We start from the raw sequence: 22,049 nt of genomic DNA, 5'->3' as shown, positions 1-22,049 counted from the left end.
GGAGCAGATGCCTTCACGTTAGTCCCTTTCTCCTTAAGGACAGTATGGATGTTGTAGTCTATGAAATGGGTCAGTGACAGCAGGGGGGAAGCTTTTCCTCTAGAGTAGCAATTAATTTTCCAGTGGGGTGTTTGCCTTTTTTTCTGTCGGTGGGTTTGGAAAGTGCTAATGGAGGTAACTGGATTTCTGAGCCATCGTATACCCTTGGTGAAGAATGCATGAACCACCACACTTTCTTTTTATTTTTCCCCAAATATATATTTAATAAGAATACATGAAGTGATATAAAATCTTTATCCATGGATGTAAGCACCCACGGCTTGAAAGTATTCAAAAGCATAGATAAATTCCAAAAAGCAAAGCTTGATTTTTGCCACTTGATGTAAGGGACACCATTTTACTTTCATTGTGTTTAATAGCGCTTGAGCATCCACAGATTTTTGTATCCAGTGTGTGTGTGTGTGTGTGTGTGTGTGTGTGTGTGCTGGAACCAAATCCCAGCAGATACCAAGGGCCCACTGTATCAGTATGCAAAAGCCTGTTTAAATTTCAACAATGATTGATGTCTTCTGAATATACATAATCATATCAATAAGTTCCCTTTAACCCATAGTATGCATATTTTTCCGTCGCATAGCATTTTCTTACTTTACATAGATTAACATTATTTTTGCTGTGTGTGTGTGTGTATTTTCTGTCATTTAGATCACTTTAAACTCTCTGTCTCACATGATCTACATTGTCTAATTTACACTTCTAATTTCAGAAAGAGATAGTTCTGTTTAGATCTCATGGTTCTAGTATTCATGATTTCCATTCTTTCCCCCCCAATAGTTTGTGACTGCATTCTTTCCACCATCCTTTCTCAAGGGAATCACCGTCCTTACTAAACGGTGTTGAGTGAAGACAACTGGGTGATGGTAGGGAAGCCAACCTTTCTGGACTGGGGGACCAGTTTAGCAGCAGGGCAATGGTCGAAGGGACTCCAGCATCCCAGTAAGGGACCGGAGGCTGTGGAGACTGGGCAGGAGGAGGGGGTGAAAGGGTTGCACAGAGTCCAGATGTGTCATCCTTGGACAATAGGCAAGTGGGGAAAGGACAGACAGATGGGCCAGCTGACACAATGGCCCAGCCGTTTAGCATTCAAGAGCCGTGCTCGGCTGACTTGCCATTTCCCTTCCCCCTCGGCCTGCTCCGCTATTGAGCCAGCCAAAGGCTGCCGGATGAAAAGGCCTCGCCAAAGCCCATCTGCTCAAAGCTCTCTCTTTTTCTCAGTCTCTTCAAGGCCCCCCTCCCCTTCTCCAGCTCAACTGAGAAGCAGAGATGGCCAAAGAGAAAATGCATTTCTTCTCATTTTCTCCAGAACACACATTGATCATTTTTTAACGGCTCTTCCTTTATTTTTAATTCCTTGCGATTTGCACCCATTCTACAGGCTGGGAGAACCGAGGCAGAGAAATTGGTTCTAACTGTAAACATGGAATCAAAGAACCGTTGAATCATAGAGTTGGAGGAGACTTCAAGGGTCATCCAGTCCAACCCCTTGCTATGTAGGAATACATAATCGAAGCACCCCTGACAGATGGCCACCCAGCCTCTGTTTAGTAACAGCAATAGAAATAGCATTTACATTTCTATACCACTTCGTAGTGAACTAAGCACCCTAAGCGGTTTACAGTCTGTAAGCCAATTGCCCCCAACAAGCTGGGGACTCACTTTACTGACCTATGAAAGGATGGATGGCTGAAAATATCCAAAGAGATTTGGAGAAAAATATCCAAAGAAGGAGACTCCATCACTGTCTGAGGGAATGTGTTCCACTGGTCGAATAGCTCTTACTGTCAGGAAGGTCTTCCTAATGTTTAGGGAGAATCTCTTTTCCTGTAGTTTTCATCCATTGCTCCAGGTCCTAGTCTCTGGAGCAGCAGAAAAGAAACTTGCTCCATCCCCAGTGACACCCCTTCAAGTACAGTATTTAAACAGGGCTATCATACCACCTCTTAACCCTCTCTTCTCCAGGCTAAACATACCCAGCTCCCTAAGTCTTCAGAGGTCATAGTTTCTAGATCTTTCACCATTTTGGCCACCCTCCTCTGGACATGCTCCAGGGCTATCAAACCGTGGGCCTGGCTGTATGAACACATTCACAGTTCTACCTTCAGAGAGGCATTAGAAAAGATCTGTTAAGTTTATTGGATATTTATCCTGTTTTTTTCAGATAATTATTGTCTCCCAAAGTGGGTCACGTCTTCCCAAAAGAGAGGCAAGTCCTGCTCTCAGGCATGCAAACTGGGAAAAAGAGAAGACGAAAGAGAAGATAAAAGGAGGAGAAGAAGAAAAGTAGGTACTGCATGAGAACAGGTAAAGAAAGAACAGGGATCAAAAGGTGGAATGAATGTGGATCCTGTCACCCCAAGGTTATAATAATATTCTAAAAAAGATCTTGCGGGTCAGTGGCAGCCAGGACTTGGGTCTACCAGCTGCCTGGCTTACTGTACTGGAAAAGTCCAATACCCTTAGCAGAATCGGGGCCAAATTTTATCACCAGCCAGGATTTTCAAAACAGCTCAGCAATCTCTTTTCAGGCTCCGTTTAACAAGATGCTGAGCTCCTCAGGAAATCAGTTCATTTATTTTTGTGCTCATGTGGGAGACAGGATCTACAGAGCGAGGAAAAGAGAGAGAAAGAGAGAGAGACTTCAACTGATGGAGATGGCAGGCTTGCAAAATGACCTTCAATGTGACAAGCAAAGTATAAATGTAGCTGCAGATGGAAAGTCAGTACATTTATATTGCTAGAGCCTCATGGGTGGGTGCAGTGTGTCTCCATGAGCACACTGTAGTCTCTACTGTTTGGCATCTGCATTTCAAAACTCTATCCTGGTCAAAGTTTCTTGATCATATAATCATAGAATTGGAAGAGACCCCAAAGGTCATAAAGCCCAATCCCCTGCTATGCAGGAATACACCATCAAAGCACTACTGACAGAAAAAAGGGAGTGTATTCCACTGTCGAACAACTCTTACTGTCAGGAGGTTTATCCTAATGTTGAGGTGGAATCTCTTTTTCTGTGGTTTGAATCCATTGCTCCATGTCCTAGTCTTTGGAGCTGCAGAAAACAAACTTGCTCCATCTTCACAATGACAGCCTTTCAAATATTCAAACAGGCTCTCCTATCACCTCTTCACCTTCTCTTCTCTAGGCTAAACATCCCCAGCTCCCTAAGTCACTCCTCACAGGGCTTTACTGTTTCCAGGCCTTTCACCATTTTGGTCACCCTCCTCTGGACACTTTCCAGCTTTTCAACATTGAATTGTGGGGCCCAGAACTGGACACAGTATTCCAGGTGAGGCCTGACCAAAGCAGAATAGAGTGGCACTATTACTTCCCTCGATCTAGATACTATACTGCTATTAATGCCACCTAGAATTGCATTGACTTTTTTAGCTGGCACATCACACTGTTGACTCATGCTCAACTTGTGGTCTACTAGGATTCTTAGATCCCTTTCACATCTACTGTTTTCAAGCCAGATGTCTCCCATCTTATATCTGTGCATTTAATTTTTTTTCTGCCTACGTGTAGTACTTTGCATTTCTCCCTGTTTAAATTTCTTTTGTTAGTTTTGGCCCAGCTTTCTAATCTATTGTGGTCATTTTGAATTTTGATCCTGTCCTCTGGGGTATTAACTACTTTTCCTAATTTGGTGGAGGATCTAAAAATCTGCAAATTTGGTAAGCACACCTTCTGTTCTTTCATCCAAGTAAAGATGAAGGAAGGATAAAGATACTGAATAGCACTGGGCCCAGGACAGAAGCTTGTGGCACTCTGCTGGTCACTTCTCTCCAGGATGAAGAAGAGGAGCCATTGGTGAGTACCCTTTGGGTTAAATTGTTTAACCAGTTAACCCATTAACTGATGGTTGCATTGTCTAGCTCACATTTTACTAGCTTGTTTGTAAGAATATCATGGGGGACCGTGTCAAAGGCCTCATTGAAATCAAGATACTCTACATTCACAGCATTCCCTACTTCTACCAAGCTGGTAGTTTTATTTTTTAAAAAGAGATCATAGTAGGCTTTAAGTAGCACTGGCTAGGCTGTGACAGAGGCTATTTTTTACAATATTCAAGACATTGTCAGACAATAGGTTTCTTGAGTGTTGATAAATGTTAATGAGAAGAATCCTGGACTGGCAAAAATATTCACCTTTGGAGACTTGTGCTGTGCAAAATTCGTACATGCACAAAGCACCATTTTATGTGCAGGAAACTATACTTCTGTGCATAAAATTTACCCTTTTTCTGGGGCAATGTCATTTTGTAACCCATCAGTCTTGCAAAATGTGTTAAGGACCACTCACAAACTTTGAAGAGATTCCTTTTAACCATAACTTCACGTCTTGTTGCCATATCACAACCCTATCTATATTCCTATGAAATCCTACAGGAATTGTGGTGTGTCAAATTTATTAGCTTCCCATCCTTTTCAAAACAAGTATTTGAGGATGTGCAAAAGTATCCTTATGTTTCAGCAAGTCAGCAGGTGGCACTATTGTCAAACTATGTTATTGCTATGTTGTAAGGGACACTCTGGTTTAAGGCCCTTGGGCCCCTGGATGAATAGATCCTTAAAATAGTGGAGAAATTGTGGAAGCCTAGGTAGCTTGAGAACCAGTGCGGTGGAGTGGTTTGAGCATTACTAGGACTAGGCTTTGCTTTAAGGGTCGCCATAAGTTGGAAATGGAGAGCCAGCGTGGCATAGTGGTTTGAGTGTTGGAGTAAGACTCTGGAGACCAGGGTTTGAATCCCCATTCAGCCATGAAACCCACTGGGTGACCTTGGGCAACTCACACTCTCTCAGCCTCAGGGGATGGCAATGGCAAACCCCCTCTGAACAAATTTTACCAAGAAAGCCCTATGGTTGGGTTGTCTTTGGGTTGCCATAAGTCAGAAAGGCACAAAACCAACAACAACAAAGCTGGAAAGGACCTGAAGGCACACAACACCCACCCAAAGACAGGAATTCCCTGGCAGTTTTCCTCCCAAGTCCTAACCAGAATTTCAGCCTGCTTAGCTTCCCAAACTGAACAAGATCAATGTATCCAGAATAGGATGAGGATTGTGGAGATGCCCTGGTGGCAGGAAGACCACTATGGAGGAGTAGTCACGTAAGGGATGGAAGGATGTAGAGTTGGAAGGGACCCCAAGGGCCACCCAGTCCAATCCCCTGCCATGCAGGAACTCACAATCCAAGCACCATCCAGACTCTGTTTAAAAATCTCCAAAGAAGAAGACTCCATCACTCTCTGAGGGAGTGTCTTTCAATGTCAAACAGCCCTTAGCCTCAGGAAGTTCTACCTAACGTTGAGGTGGAATCTCTTTTCCTGTAGTTTGAATCCATTGGTCCAGGTCCTAGTGTGGAGCAGCAGAAAAGAAGCTTTCTGCTCCATCCTCAACATGACATCCCTTTAGATATTTAAACAGGGGTATCATATCACCTAACCTTCTCTTTTCCAGGCTGAATGTAGCCAGCTCCCTAAGTCTCTCATCATAAGACCTGGTTTCCAGACCCTTCACCGTTTTGGTGACCCTCCTCTGGACATGCTCCAGCTTCTCCAGAACTGGACACAGGAATATTCCAGGTGAGGCCTGACCAAAGCAGAATAGAGTGGCACCATTACTTCTGGTCTGACACGATCCGTCTATTGATGCAGCCTAGAATTGCATGGGTTTTTGCAGCTGCTGCATCACACTATTGAGCCATGTTCAACTTGTGGTCCACTAGGACTCCTAGGTCCCTTTCACCTGTCGTCTTGGTCCGTAGAGAGATCTTGTAGCCCCATGTCCTCTTGTTCAGCCAGGTGTCCCCCCATCCTATACCTATGCATTCCTTCTTCCTGCCTTGCAGTTCTCCCTGTGGAAAGCAGGCTCTGTGTGTGTCCCAGCCCCCTTCCAGCCATCTTCCATCCCCTCTGCCCTCCCTCCCTGCCCCACAGCTCCCAGCTGCCTCTCCTTCCTCCTCCCAGCCCTGCCAAGCCCCCAAGGCAAAGAAGAGCTCCTCTCTCTCAGTCTCTCTCTCTCTCTCTCTTTCCCTTGTCAGTTTGGCCTTGCTCCTGCCAGGGGAGGAGGAGGAGGAGGAGGAAGAGGGAGGTGGGTCTCTCTCTCTCTCTCTCTCTTTTCCAAGAGTGGGGGACTGGGCTGGGCTCCTCCTGGCTCCATTGCCACCCAGGGCAGCCTCCAAGAAGGATGCTGTGAGTGAAGAGGAAGCCTTCTCTGGCCGGCTCCAGCTTGCTTGCTTCATCCCCCCTCCATCCCCCCCTTGAGCCTCTCGGGTGCTGCTGGGTCTCCACTTTTTCTCTTCCCCCCCTCCAGCCTCCATCATGCCCCGTGGCAGCCCCCAGACCCTATGCCCCAGCCCAGCCCTTTCCTCCCCAGCTCCCCTCCCCAGACCCCGCTGGCTTTAAAAGCTGACCCTCCTCCGAAGTTGGAGCAGCATCTTTCCCCCTTTGCTCCCTACTCCTCTTTCTTTATCCTCCTCCTCCTTCTCTTTCTCCCTTTCTCTCTCTGCTCCTCCGTCTCCTCTATCTATCCTCTTCCTCTTTCTCCCTCTCTCTCCTTCTTCTCTATCTATCCATCCATCCATCTCTCTCTCCTTCTCTTTCTCTCCCCCCTCTCTCGTCTCTCTCTTTCTCTCCTCCTCCTGCTCTTCCCCCTTCCCTCCTTCTTCTTCTCCTTCTTCCCTCTTAGGGTTTGGGGGGGCAGGGGCTGTCCTTCCTTTCCTGGGATGGAGAGGAGGAGGAGGAGGGCTGGAGAGACTAGAGCCAGGGCTTGAGCCTAAGGTCCAGCGTCCAGGCTCGAGCGGTCCCTGCGCATCCTCCTTGCCTTGCCTTGCCTTGCCTTGCCTTGCTGCTGCTGGAGGAGGAGGAGGCTGAGCGTGGCGGTGGGTCCCGCCGGGGGGGCAGTGCTCCTCCCGGGCATGAAGATGATGGCAGGCGGCGGCGGCTCCCTCCACCAGAACGGCCTCTTCCCTCCGGGGCCCCCGCAGCAGCAGCAGCAGCAGAGCCCCCAGCATCAGCAGCAGCAGAGCGGGCCCTCGGCCCAGCATCAGCATCAGAGCCAGCAGGCCCCCACCCAGGCCCCCCACATGGAGGCCGAGCCCCCCGACTCCAGGAAGAGGCCCCTGGAGACTCCCACCGAAGCCAGTAGCACCAAGAGGAGCAACACCGGAGGTGGGTCAGCCGAGGGAAGGAATTCTCTGGGGAAAGGCTAGCTAGGCAGATGCTGGACAAGGACATCTTTTGGGGTGTGGAGGAAGACAGACTGGATGCTGGAAAGCGGCATTGTCTTTAGGGGGATGTGAAGGAAGGTTGGGGGGGATGCTGGGAAGTGGCATTATTCTCATGGGGGGGGATCTGGAGAAAGGCTATAGTGGAAGGAAGACAGCGGAGCAAGGCTTATATGGGGGATGCTGGGAAGTGATGCTTTCTTTGTGGGGAGCACCTGGAGAAAGGTGATAGGGTGATGGGAAGTGATTTTGGGGGGGAGATCTGGAGAAAGGCTAGGAGGCTGCTGGAAAGTGATGGTTTTTGGGCTGTGGAGGAAGACAGACCGACCGACCGGAACAAGGTTATGAGGGATGTTGGAATGGCATTGTTTTCTTTGGGGGGGATGTGAAGGAAGGCAGGAATGGAGGATGCTGGAAAGTGATGTTTTGGGGGAGATCTGGAGAAAGGCTAGGTAGATGCTGGACAGGGATTTTTGGGGGTGTGTAGAGGAAGATAGACTGGAACAAGGTTATGATGGATGCTGGAAAGTGGTATTTTTAGGGTGTGTGGAGGAAGGCAAGCATGGAAGAAGGTTATGACGGATGTTGGGAAATGATTGGGGGGATCTGGAGAAAGGCTATGGCAGATTTATTTCTTTATTTTATTTCTACCTCGTCTTTCTCCCCAAAAGGGACCCAAGGCGGCTCACAATACAAAAACACATTCAAACAACATTTTAGAAAACAATTAAAATAACCTCATGAAACACTCAAAAATCAAGATGTAAAACATACAAAAGTTAAAACATAATCTAAACCAGCCCTCTCCCCCAAATAAAACCAGGCTTGCTTGATTTTAAAAAGCTTTCTTGAATAGAAATGTTTTTGCTTGCCAGCGAAAGGCCAGTGGAAGGTGGAGGGTGGTATTTTGGGGGGTGTGAAGGAAGGAGGGGACTGGAAGAAGGTTATGGAGGATGCTGGAAAGTGACATGTTCTTTGTGGAGGAAGACAGGGTTGGAGGAAGGTGAGGGTGGATGGGGTTTGAGCCCTGGAGGAAGGCTATTCTGGGATATGGGCAAGAAGGCACTGAAATCTCACCCTCCTTGAGATGATCATTTCCCCCAAGATGGAGCTTTTATTTTTATTTTTTGGAGGGTGGAGAGACAAAGAGGGCCATCTGGCCCTTCTAAATGGATCTCCCCATTTTAGAGGCCTGCTCTTTGGATCTCCCCGTCCCCACCCCGAAATCTGTCCTACAAATCCATCCCCCACCCCCTGGGCATTTGTATTTCTTTACCCGCCCTCCCATAAATATTCTCTTCAACTCCATCCCTGCCCTCCATCTGTGCGCCCACCTGAGCCTGTTCTCTCCACCTCTGCACCAAAAACCTCCAAAACCTCCATATGGGCACCCTATATCTCGCCTGCCTCCATCTGGCCCTTCTTTCGTTATTACCTTATTACCATCTCTCTCTTTCTGTGTCTGGTTTTCTTTTATTCCCATTCCTCAATTGCTTCCTTCATCAAATTTTTCTCGGGGACCTAGAGCCTACAAATCTGCTCTCCATCCTTATCCCTACCTCCCTAAACAATAGGGGCTTTAACCCAACCTCTGTTGTGTAGGATTCAAGGGACAGGTGCCATTTTTTCTGATTCAGCCCCATAAAGTTTTTGTTTCAAATTTAATACCCCCGCCTCTAGTGAATTTCTTCTGTACCTTCCCTCCTACAAACTGTCATGAGTATTGCTCAGCCTGGTTTCCAGTCCCCCTCCCTCACCATATCCAGGGGATCCTATACACCATTTTATTTCCCCTTGACTTGTAAAGAGGAGTGTAGGAAATGTAACAGTCCTTCCCCCCCCCCCCCAATTTTCAAGCCCTTCTATTTCTCTCCCTGCAAAGATTTTCCCAGTCTATATGCAGCCAGTTCTGTCAAAATGGAGTCTGTTAGAATAACTATATGCTTGCAAGGGAAAAGGCGAAGGGGGGTGGAGAATTATTCCACCCCCCATAGACACACAGGCTATGGAAAACCTGTCAGCCCCCTAACCCCCACCCCACCCCGCCTTCCCATCTGTCTGAGGAAGTGAAGACGGGAAGGATGTGAAATTTTGAACTCAAAAGAGGATGCCAGAGAACTGGGATGTTGAAAAGGGCCATTTTATGAATCTAGGGATTAGTAAGAGATGATGGGGGGCGGGAGAGAAATATTACCAACCAAATGCAGGGCTGAAGGCAAATGCTTCAGCATTTCCAAGGTGGTGGATTTTGCAAAAGAAGCATTAAAAATGCACCATTGCTGTTTCTTGCAGTTGTCACTTAGGCGGCATAAAAATAGGTATTTGTCAAATGCCACGTTCTGTCTCTCTTGTGTCTCTCCTTTTGTGAAAAGAACAGATTTTGCTTCTTTCGGTGCCTTTGAACCAACAGTCATAGCTGTCTATCACTATTTACTTTCCTGCCTGACCAGTTCTAATAATCTTTATTATTTAGTAGCAGTAGTGGTAGTAATTGAATGTGTTTCTGTTTCATTGCTTGGAATGATGAGGGTATATGGACACACATGAGCAAGCTCTCCCTTTCTTTCTTTCTCTCTCTTTATTACACACACACACACTTTACACACTCACCCTCCAGATGTCATTAACATTTTGAGATGCATTTGGAGCGTCAGCATTAGAGGCGAGAAGCAATAAATACTGCAAGTCTGAAACAACCCTGGGTCCCTCTGGGGAAATCTCCCTCCTATAGGACAAGCCTTTCTGATGGGACTAATGGAGCGATGGGCAAGAAATAAAAATGGAGTTGGAGGATGAGGTTACCCCAAAATGTGTTTCTGTGATTTGGGGTGAAGAAAATAAGGCAGGGGCAGGACCGGCGAGCGTGAAGGAGGCGAGAAAGATCTGGAAATATATATTCTAAGCATGTCTTAGGAGGCTGGCTTGGCTGCATTGGAGGAGATGGCAGGGAGATCTGGTGGGTGTTGCTGCAAGATACAAGCAAGAATATTGACCAGAATATTGCATGTGTGCATGCATGTATGGACCAGAATATTGTCCAGAATATGGCATGTGGATGCACACATGCACATATGATAAATGTGTTGTGCCTGCCTGCTTTGGCTGGTCAATAAGTCTACCTTGTTTTGTTCCTGGGTTGTTTTCTTCCAAAGCGATGACAGGTTGGGGTTGAGGAGGATTGGCCGGTTGGGCTGATTCCAGTGATGGATTTGGGGGAGGGAAAAGGGGAAGCATTGATGGTGCTGCGGGGTAGGGGGGTGGAAGAAGGAGAAGGAGTGTGACGGAGATGGAGGGGGACGCATTAGTGGTACCTACTAGTGTGCGTTGCCAAAGGACACCGATGGCAGACAGAATGCACACAAGCGAGAGCCATGCAGGCCTCATGGCCCAGCTGGGAGGTTAGTGCGTGCGGTGGCTGAGGAACATCATCATCATCTGTGTGTGTGTGTGTGTGTGTGTGTGCATGTGTGTCTCTGCCATCCCTCTGTCTGTCTTTGTGTCATCCCTCATAGGTGGGTGAAGGTCAAATGGGGTGGGACGTTTTCTGCTTGAGAAGGGGAGGGTGAATTTCAGGGGATTGGAGACATTCTGCCCCTGGCCTGGACTAGCAATGGTGGGACCCAAAATTCGAGGCTGCGTATATGATGTGATTCATTCGGACTCTTTGGCAGCGAAGGTGCAGATTGTTTTGCCAGGCCTGGTGGGTCCCTTGGGGACTTCCACCACTGAGACCAGGACGTCCCCTTTGAGCTCTAGGAGTGAAACCCAGGCCTTCCCAGCAGTGGGAAGAGCCGACGTCACCAGAAGGAGTGGTGGTGATGGTGGTGGCGGTGGTGGCCAGAGGAAGATAAAGACCTTCGCTGTCTCAGTGACTGTCGGCTTTGTAGCACAGTCGAAGGGATCTCCATCTCTGGGCAGCCAGGGGCAAAGGAGGACCTCTGGGTTGGAGCTGCAGAGTGTGCGTTGTGAGAGCTAGTGATGACATGCAGAAAGAAATGCACAGCAAGGACACACACACACACACACACACACACACACAGAGGATTGTAGACTGAGGTTTCCAGCCCCATCATTCTTGCAGCCTTAACATGGCCCGGCCCAGAAGGCAAGGTTAGCACTGAGAGTCTTGAGTTCAGCTCCTGACATTTCTCCATGACCTTGGAGGAGTCATTGCTTTCCTCATTTTGTGTGGTGTTTTTAAAAACAAGAAGAAGCTCTCCTGTGTGATTGTTGAGGAAAATGGGTTTCCTTTATCATAGCCTCCCTTTTGCTGGAATGCAGGCATGCCGCCTGCTTTCCCAAAATGGCTGCAAAAGCAACTCTTTTCCCATCCTGAGCTTGTTTAACAGCGGTGGGGGAAACCAGGCCCATTGCAGACCACTTTCACAGCAAAAGGATTTTTTTTTGTTCTGCTCAAGATGGGTTTGGGGTGAGTTGAGAGAGAAATGGGAGAGAAGCAAAACCTATTGCAGCTTTATGAGCACAGGAGAAACCTTGTCTCGTGAAAGAGAGAAGAATGTGCTAGGTGAGTTAGACACCTGTGTGAGTTGGGAAGCAAGGTGTGGAAACCAGTGGAAACATTGCTCTTTCCGTCTGTTCCTCCTCTTCCTCCACCAGGATCCATGTGGCCAAGCAACATCAGAGTGATGTCAAGATGGAAGAGGTTATTAAAGGAGAACAGACATGCTAAGAGAGGCTGCTGCAGTTTGCTTTTACCTGGGCCCACTGGGAAGGGCAAGATTCCTCCCACTCTTCTCCTCACTGATGGGTTAATAGAGTGCAAACTATTTTTGCACTTTCAACTCTTTTGCAGCAACTGAGGACAAAGGAGGAAAGTGGGAGGAGGAGAGAGAAACTGTGACATTTTAAAAGCAGCTGAAAAAAGTGGGTGACAGAGGATTAACCAGGTCTACCCCTGCCAAATCGGGACAGTTGGAGAACATGCAAAACACAGACCCTGGCATAAAACAACAACAGCCCCTCAAATGACCAAAACCCAAATAAAATGAGCATTCTAGCAGCTCTGTGGGAGTGACCTAGTGTTTTGTAATGAAGTGTGATACCAGTTATGTGACGGCTTTTTGCTGACATTGTGGGAATGATGGCTTGCGTTGCGGTCAAGTGGGTGTGATCAGTGCAGTGAGTCCCCAATTTTTTAATCTTTTTGAGGCTGAGGTAGCTGACTAGCAGTTGTGGAGAGAAACCCAAAGATACGCAGGCAAGATATTGGGAAGGTGGTAGAGAAGTTCCACTCTCAGGCTGCTAAACACTTGTTCACAACTTTGGAAAATAAACTTTTGACGGCTCCCAGAATTCTGTGGCCAGCATGACCATTCTGGGATCCAAAAAAAGTAATTTTATTCCAAGCTCTGCTTCTGCTGTTATGGAGAATTGGGGTCTCTTGAAATGAGGGCCTCCATATGATGAAGAAGAACGAGGAAAACTTTTTTCTGTGGTCTTCTGGAAATGGGCATATTCCACCAACTGTTGAGAAAGTGGGATGATAGAGGATTAATTGGTGTTGTCTCTGTCAAAGCAGGACAGTTGGTTGTGTGATTGCCTTATAAACTAACCATGCCTTAGTTTAGCTCCTAAACTAATTTTGGAGAAACTGGGAATAGCCCATAGCATTTCTGTGAATGACTGAAATAGCCCCCAGGTCCTTCTTAGTTGCCCACCATGGCTCTAGATCAGTGGTCTCCAAACTTTGGTCCTCCAAGTGTTTTGGACTTCATCTCCCAGAATTCTTGACTGTTGGCCAAGTTGTCTGGGACTTCTAGAAGCTGAAGTCCCAAACACCTGGAGAAGCACAGTTTGGAAACTACTACTATAGATAGTCTGCCTGTCTGTTCTTTTTCCTCTCTGCTTTGAGCAGTTTTTCTTTTTCCAACTGATGTGGAATGGAGCTCATCAGGACTTGAAGACACCTTTGTGGACAGTCCCTTGGTCTGTTTGTATGGTCCCTGGCATCACTAATATAGGGAGAGAGAATGGCAAAATTCTTAATGCATGCATGAACAAATGTTCCCGAAAAGAGCGGAATAGGAAGACCTTTCTGTGGGTCCATCTTGCAACCTCTGTGGGAGATGGCATCTGGTTCTCATCATTTGATGCATTTTACCAGGGCATCGAGAAGCAAAGCATCCTGGGAGGGTGCACTGCCATACTGCATGGTGGGATGCCATAGAGATTACACGCAAGCAAAAAGCCCTGTAAGCATCAGATTAAGGGTCCATCTAGTCTGCAGGAATCATGCAACCTTTCAGATGTTGTTGGAGTTCAAGTCCTAACCCTCCTTATCATTGATTAGGCTGGCTATGGCTGCTGGGAGTTACAATCATAGAACATCTGGAGGACCACATGATTTCCACCCCTGATTTAGTCCAGCGTTCCATTTCTAGCACTGGTGACCAGAACATGAGCCAAATGTTTCTGGGAAGCCTACAACCAGGACACAAATGGCTCTTTCACACTACGCTATTATAGTATTGTGATTCCACTTTAATTTCCACAGTTCCATTTTATGAAATCCTAGGGTCTGCAGTTTGGTGAGGCCCTGGAGCTCTCTTTCTCACAATTCTAAATGCCTTTCCCTAAACTACAGATCCCAGAATTCCATAGGATGGAACAATGGCAGTGTCCAAGTGGAATTGTAGCACTAAAATTGTGCAGTGCGAAAGGGCTTAAATGCTGCTGCCTTCTCCTGTCTTTGCCCCAGTGCTTTCTGTTCAGAAGCAAAATGCAAGATTTTGTTCCTCTTCTTTCCTATTTTATACTGGGTTAAAATAAACCAACCTAGGAAGCCAGTATAAAAACTCTCTGATTGTACCCAGGATCTGGCAGAAATATTCTGGGATAAATAAACAAAATTGTATGGGTCTCTACAATAAAATCAAGGGGGAAAAACCAGGAACCAAATCAGAGACTTTCTGGTCTTCCACCCTTTGTCTATTTACACACACACACATATATTGCCACAGCCAAGCAAGGTACTGGTAGTCAGCTTTACCATGTGTTGCATTTCTTCCCTTCAGGTACCTTCTCAATTTCTTCCTCCAACTCAAAATCATGACCAGAGTTTTTATCACAGTCTCTACCTGTATTATACTACTTTGGGGACATTTGTTTTTCTACATCAGGGGTAGGTAACTGGAAGGCTAGGGAGCTTAGCCCCCCAGAAGACCTTAGAGGGCTGCACCCTCCACTGCACCCACCCCCTTAACCTCCTCCCCCCAAAACACCATCATCTATTCTTCACCATTATCATCTTCATCAATTTTTGGCCAAGAAATGACTTAAACACTGTCTAGGGTCCATTCTCATCATGTTTTTGTTCCTTCCTGGCCTCCCTAGAGGGAATGGTGGGTCATTTTGGGGCAAACAATATTTTTACTTTCTCTCTCTCTCTCTCTCTCTCTCTATATATATATATATATATATTGCAAAGTTTTATTTTGACTCCTTGGGGTCTCCAAATGTGGTGGAAGTGCCTCCACACCCCCTAGAGATCATTTTGGCCCTGAGGACCATTGAAACAGTTAATTGAAATCAAACAATTTTTGCCCTCTGAGGTCAGCTTGCAGCAACTGAACTAAGTTGAGGCCAAAGGGGGATAGGAGGAGAGAGAAACCGGGGCATTTTAATAGCAGCTGGGATCGTGGGATGGCAGAGGATTAACTGGGACTGTCCCTGCCAAACTGGGGTAGTTGGAGGGTGTGCAGTTTGCCATGTCGATCATGCCAACGGATAGAAGTGGTGCGGTGGAAGGGGCAAAGAGGTTATAATTCTTGGCTCATTGTTGATCTCAGGATTTGTCCTTTGAGATCAGAGCTTTTGCAGCTGTTTGCAGATGTTCTGTCTGGGGGAAGGGAGAGAAGGGGAGGAGGCTGATAATCGTTTTAGCTTAGACATAACCGGTCTTGTTCCAAACAATTCTACACACATCCCAGACTACGTGAGCGGCATCACCCGATTTCTGCAGCTGGTGCGGCTGAGGCTAATCGGCCATCGGATCTGATCCGGGGGTGGTGAAGACTAGGGCTTGAACCTGACCTACTTTTACACACTAAAGAGTGACAGCGATGGTTCAGGGGCTAGAAGAAAACTTTACAAGTATTGTGTGTGCTGGTCACTTGCCTTTCCCACCTTACCTGCCCATTGACTGCAGTGCATTGTCATGGGCAGTATCTGTATCATGCACTCTGCTCTAGAAAGTTACTGTTTTTGACCACAAATCCAGAGCTTTCCTTCCCTGCCAGCTTTCCAAACAATAACTTTTCTTAGCCCTGCTCTTCTCTGTCTTGTGTTATTTTCCTTATGCCTCTTCCCATCCTTCAGATCATCAGTTTAAAAGCAGGCAAGTTTGGACAAAGAGTCTGGAACCATGGAGAAGAGTTATTATTTAGAAAAGAACCACAGAGCTGGAAGGGATCCTAAGGTAATTTAGTCCAAACCCCAGCCATGCAGGAATACACACCTAAAACAAGTCTGGGAGGTGACGATCCAACTTCTGCCTACCTTCGGAAGCGGTCCATTTCACTTTTGCTATCAGGAAGTGATACTTGATATCTTCCTAGAGAAAGTATGTAGAGAGATTTTGTTGCACCTTTGAGACTAATTGAAAGAAAGAGGTTGGCAGCATGAGCTTCTTTCGTAGACTTAAGTCTACTTCCTCTGATACATTTGGTTTTTCAAGTTTCTTAGAGGTTGATGGATTTCCACTCCATTCTGCTAAATTTGGTGCATTGCATAGTGGTAGAATTCAAAGATACAGCCGTGTTAGTTTGTAGAATCAGTATGCAGAGAGCTCTTGTAGCACCTTTGAGTCTAAATGAAAGAAGCTGGCAACATGAGCTTTCGTAGACTTAAGTCTACTTCCGCCAATGCATTTAGATTGTAGACTTAAGTCTAGGAACTAAGCCTTTGAGTTGACCTCCACTCATGATGGCCCTATGAATGAGGGACCTCAAAGTCACCATATCCTCAGCTATCCTGCTCAGCTCTTGCAGACTCATAGCCATGGCATTTCTGGTTGAATCTATCCATCTGGAATGTGGTCTTCCTCTTTTCCCAAGCATTGTAGTCAGTTCTAGTTTCTAGTGAGTCATGTCTTTGCAGGATATGGCCAAAATACGACAACAGTTTAGTCATCACTCTTCCATAGAGAATTGAGCCTAAAATCTTATTTTAAAACAACAATTAAAAACAGTAAAGCACCATTTTAAAAAAAAGCCCTTCTCTTTTTAAAAATCACTTCCCAAAAGCTTGCTGGAAAAGAAAGGTCTTAACCTGCTGCCAAAAAGACAACACAAAAGGAGCCACCTTATTTTTCCTATGGAGAGAGTTCCAAAGTGTGGGAGCAGCCACCAAGAAGGCTTTTCGTCTCGTGTTCCCATGAACCGTGCTTGTGAAAGTAGAGAGAAAAACAACTTTTTGCAAGCCCTCCTCTGTTTCGTTGGGCATGGGATTTCATGTAATTTTGCATAAACTGGGATGGGTTTTTTACAGTGTTGAATTAATTTGGAAAGCACATAAATTGCTTAAAAGACCTCTCCCCCTCCCCAATTTAATTTTTATGTGGGCTCCTTCACTAAAGGTTTTTACATTTTGACAAATGTTTCTAGTTAAGTTTTAATACCCTGTGCACCTAAGTAACAGTAAGATGTTTGGTCATGAACCTGTAGTGATTCCCAAATTCTGGCCTTCCAGGTGTTTTGGACTTCAGCTCCCAGAATCCCAGGCCATTGGACAAGATGGATGAGGTTTCTGGGAGCTGAAGTCCAAAACATCTGGAACCTGATCCAGTCTAGAAAAGAACTGAAAATCTGTGCTTGAAGGATGCAACACGGCTTACTGATCTACCTGGGGAAAATCTCCACCTCAGAATTAATGCAGTTTGGCAGCTCTTTAATTGCCGTGGCTCGATGCTATGGAGTTGTAGGGTTTGTAGTTTTGTGGACTATTTAGCCTTCTCTCTCAGAGAGCTCTCTACAAATCCCAGGATTCCATAGCAAGGAGCCATGGCAGTTAAAGTGGTGTTAAACTGTAAGTCTACAAAAGCTTATGTCTCAATTTCTTTTGCACAGTTAGTCTCAAAGGTTCTACAAGATCCTTTTGCACACTGATATTCCAAATTAACACAGCTATGTCTCTGAATTTTCTCCCAACAGCAGGATTAGTGTTGCAGTTACAATTTTAAACAAGTAACTTGTTTCTGGACTTTTCATCATCAAAGGTAGCTGGTTACGTTTTAGTTGCAAAGACCTCTGAATGCTACAAGCTGCTGACCTGTGCTACAAAGCATGCTTCCTTCTGATCCACAATCCATCTTCTTGTCACTTTGACAGCTGCAATACATCATAAGGAAGCCGCACAATTCACTGAACCTGACAAAGGTACTTTTTATGGAATACACAATTCCCAAATTCCCCCTTGCCAGCATGGCCAGTGAGAAAGAAAAAGGAACCCTTCCATGCTCTGTGCATCGCACAAACCACGTCTTGAACCATGTGATATTCCTCCTCCAACATTTAGTGAGACCACAACCCAGAAACACAACAATATCTTAAAATTAGGTTACAAAGGAAGGGGAATGAAATGATCCCTTGCTAAGTTACAGCTGTGATATAATATAGTATTATGATTATCATTAAACTTTATTTATAATGCGCTGTAAGTTTACACAGCACTGTACATAAAATAGAATAAAATAAAATGGACCTGCAAGTGGCATACATTCTAGAAAATAGAATATAAAACTTGTATTATTGGATTTAAAAAACCAATTATAAGTTACTTGTTATTTTGTACCTCTTCTTTCCAATTCCTGGGAGAATATCTGTACCACTTTTCTATGTTTTTAATTGTACTTTTAATATTGTGAGCCACTTTTCCTCATTCTGGGAAAAGAGTCGGATACAAATACTAATACTACTAATAATACTTGTGTGCGTATTCACAACCTTGACCTGGTATTATTGGCTGCCATCTGTAAAATGAGTTTTGAGGGTCTGCATTGCATACTGGTTTGAGCGTTGGACTAGGACACTTGGAGATCAGGGTTCGAATCCTGACTTGGCCATGGAAACCCACTGGGTGACCTTGGGTGCATCACACACTCTCAGCCTCAGAGGAAGGCAATGGAAAAACCCCTCTGATGAAACTTACCAAGAAAACCCTACAACAGGTTTGCCTTAGGGTCGCCATAAGTCAAAAGCAACTTCAAGGCACACAGCAACAGCAGCAAAATGGGTTTTATAAGGTTCTTCTGGACAGACCTGAGCTTGTTGATACTTACGTCCTTAAAAGTGATGGGAGCTGTCTTGGGAACCCTAGCAGTCCAAAAACGATCCAAAGCTACAGTCTTGAACACAACGTCTCTTTAATTTGAGCCTACATCAGGCTTCAGCCCCATACTTGTGAAAAGTATTAGCTTTCTGCTAAAAATACTAGCTTTTAGTCCCTCCCTGTGATCAGCCTGGTTTTTCCCTGTCCCAGGCTGATAAAACTGGGTCAGGTATTCTGAGCTTCTGATTCATAAAGACTTGCGTTCTAAAGGCAGGTTAAAAGCAGAAGAAGGAAGGCAATGCCATAGATGAAAAGTGGTACATGTGTGGCCGAGGAGCATCAGAGTGTGGCCAAAGTGGCAAAGGTTTTTAATGAGGAAGAGCACCCAAGTCGGGAGAGGTTGCAGCAGTTTGCTTTTGGAAAGGGCAAGGTTCTGCCATTTGCAACTGAAGGAAGCTAAAGACAGTGGGGAAAAGCATTGAGACATTTTTAAAGCAACTGGAAATGTGTATGGCAAAGGATTAATTGGGACTGTCTCTGCCAAACCAGGACAGGTGGAGGGTTTGCATTGTAAGCCCCATCTCAGGAAGATCTAACATAGGAAACAGCACAAGATATATTGAAGATAAACACAAAAATGGAACCAGAACTATTTTTATTAAATATAATAAAGGAAAAAGAATGTAGAAAACATCTGGAAATAATCCTATATATGATAACTATGGCAAGAATGGTATTTGCAAGACAATGGAAGAACTCAAGAGATACCTTCCATAGGTGACTGGCTACTGAGAACATTAGACATAATGCAACTGGATAGACTATGTACTTAAAAGATAAGATAATCACAGAGAGGGAAGATATTTGGGAGCTGTTTGTGAGATATTGTAAAAGAAGATAGTCATAGATAAAACAAATACAGAGAGGCCACTGGCTTTTAACCATGATAGTTATAAACCTCCCATGTTCAGGAGCAGTATACCTCTTTGAGCAAGGGATGCAGGGATGGCCTTCATGTCTGTACTTGGTTTGAACCATGGACAGGGGCTGCTATAGGTAGGGAAATGACTCTCTCTGAATGGAAAGAGGCCATGAGAGTGAATGGAGCCAAGGGCAGAGAGATGGGAAAGAGGGAGAGCAGGTTGCACATTGCTGATCAGCTTGGACTCCATCGCAGCCTTCTAATGACTTAACTGGTTTAATCCACCCAAGAGGGAATTCTTTTAAGTGGATTTGGGCAGAAGATCCTCCAGCTTAGAGAAATTATGACAGGAAGCTTGCCAAGGCGTTGGGACCAAATGGAAGACAGAGATGCGCCAAAAATGGAGGACGTTGACAGCATCCCTCCATTTTCCTTTTAGTAAGGTCACTGATTTTCCCTGCACCATGATGATGCCAACCTAACAGGAGCAAAGTCCATTAAATACAATGATTCCCTCCTTAGCCACAGATTCAGTTACCATGGCTTGGAAATATTTGAATAAATAAATTCCCAAAGTGAACCATGATTTTGCCATTTTATATAAGGGGCACCATTTTACTATACCATTGTATATTATGGGACTTGACCATCCATGGATTTTGGTATCCATGGGAGGTCCTGGAACCAAACCCTAGTGGATAGCAAGGGCCCACCATAATAATAGATTTGTGTCTTATGGCTTCAGCTTCAGCTATAGAAAGTAACTGAGCTTGCCTTGTAACTTCAGAGCATTATGTGCAAGGAAGTGATGAAGGAAATACTCAAAGCAATCTGGGAATTATTCTTGCATGAAAGCTGTAGGACATTTCTCAAGAATTCCCTAGCTATACAGGACCCTAGTTGTTGAGATTCTTTAGCTGAGACCCAGAGGAGTTAAACTAGCATCAAAATCCATTTAAAAGTATAGTGTGGAAAGGTGGACATATCCCAACTGTGGGTAACCCAAATTCTGGTGTAAGGGAAGAAGATGTAGATGTAACCTAAATAAATGTTTAATAATTGTTTTGTATTGTGTTTTGTTTTTTAAATGCCTTTAAAATGTTTAATAAAAATATTATTAAAAAAAAAGAATATAGCATCCCAAGCATATCAGAGAGCGATTCACTTAGTGCAGACATAAATACAGCTTCCGTTATCATGTATCATTTATTAAACAACTGCATTAAATATGCTAAACACAAAAGTTCATAGCCTTTACAAGCTTCCTGATGTTTCTCGGTATCAGAGGTCAGCATGGTTTTAGGGGTTGATTTTGGACTGCAACTTCCAGAATCTAATGGCCAGGCTGGGTTTCTTTTATTATTTTACTACTACTACTACTACTACTATTTTGTGAGATCAAAAGAGTAACTTTTCCAAGCACTTTTGTTGTTGTGTGCCTTCAAGTAATTTCTGATGGCAACCTTAAATCAACCCTAGCATTGGGCTTTCTTGGCAAGATTCGTTTAGAAGAGGTTTGCCATGGCCTTCCCCTGAGGCTGAGAGTATGTGACTTGCCCAAGGTCACCAAGTGGGTTTCATGGCCCAGCTGGGAATCCAAACACTTCTTGGTATATAATGGATGCCTTGACCAACCTCCTCCCCTCCTGCTGTGTGTGCAAACTACTTTTGCACTTTGAACTCGGTTTGCAGAAAACGAAGTAAACTGAGACAGAAGGAGGAAAGGGAGACTGAAGAGAGAGAAACTGGAGCACTTTAAAAGCTACTGAAAAAGTGGAACAGGGGAGGATTGTCCCAGTCAGATTGGGATAGTTGGAGAGTATGGTTAGCCCTTGGTATCCGCTGGTTCCAGGATCCCCCATGGATCCCAAAATCCATGAATGCTCAAAACCCATTAAATACAGTGAAATGGTGTCCCTTATAAACAAAATGCCAAAATCCAGGTTTGCTTATTGGCATTCATATATTTTTAAAATACTTTCAAGCCATGGATTTTTGAATTTGTGGATACAGAGGGCTGACTGTATTTAGGGGTGCCATTTACATTTTCAACTTCAGGTACCAAGGTGATGGCAAAGGAGCAATAGCTGCTCCAGTGGAGGGAATGAGATGTGTAAGGTATGTTAGAGATTCATGCACAGATGCATGAAGTCATGCACACACACACACCCCACAAGCTATGTGCCTTGCTATCCATCCATCTCTTAGAATTCTTTCGATGTGGCAAAGAGACAGAGATCTTTGGAGAGGGAGCAGAGATCTGTTTTTGTCGACCAAGGTCTCTTTGATTTTGTACCCTGGGGGACCTTTGCAATCTGGACACTACAGCAGGTCCAGATCGCTTAGCACAAGGTGCCTCACCAGTCCTGGCATGAGCATCTTCCCCAGCGTGGGCCTGAAAGCATAAGTAGGTCAGGTCTGTATCTCAGGTAAGCTCTATGCAAGAGCAACAACCCATCCAGGGGCCAGATAAAAATAGGCGCTGTCATATAAAGGCGAGGGGCTGTTCCTTGTTAGAACTGATTACAAAATAAAATGTTATTTTTCTATCACTG

The 22,049-nt window shown here is 45.2% G+C and overlaps 1 protein-coding gene across 2 annotated transcripts in view; it reads left to right on the top strand.

Annotated features, from left to right (window-relative positions):
• The first annotated feature begins 6,658 nt into the window (after nucleotides 1-6,658).
• The window catches only part of NOVA2 (NOVA alternative splicing regulator 2), a 37,405-nt gene continuing 22,014 nt past the window's right edge, over nucleotides 6,659-22,049 (top strand). The window contains exon 1 of one of the 2 annotated variants that reach the window (XM_042439080.1): nucleotides 6,659-7,230. In XM_042439080.1, the coding sequence (XP_042295014.1) occupies nucleotides 6,978-7,230 (253 nt within the window). In that variant the 5' untranslated portion in view covers nucleotides 6,659-6,977. Of the gene's footprint in view, nucleotides 7,231-10,611; nucleotides 10,685-22,049 lie in introns of those variants that run through there. The other variant, XM_042439081.1, reaches the window with a different exon arrangement.

This window comes from Sceloporus undulatus, chromosome 9, assembly GCF_019175285.1.
Source record: "Sceloporus undulatus isolate JIND9_A2432 ecotype Alabama chromosome 9, SceUnd_v1.1, whole genome shotgun sequence".
Taxonomy (NCBI): domain Eukaryota; kingdom Metazoa; phylum Chordata; class Lepidosauria; order Squamata; family Phrynosomatidae; genus Sceloporus; species Sceloporus undulatus.
Note: the sequence above shows the minus strand (reverse complement) of the source record. Positions and strands in the feature narration are given on the sequence as shown.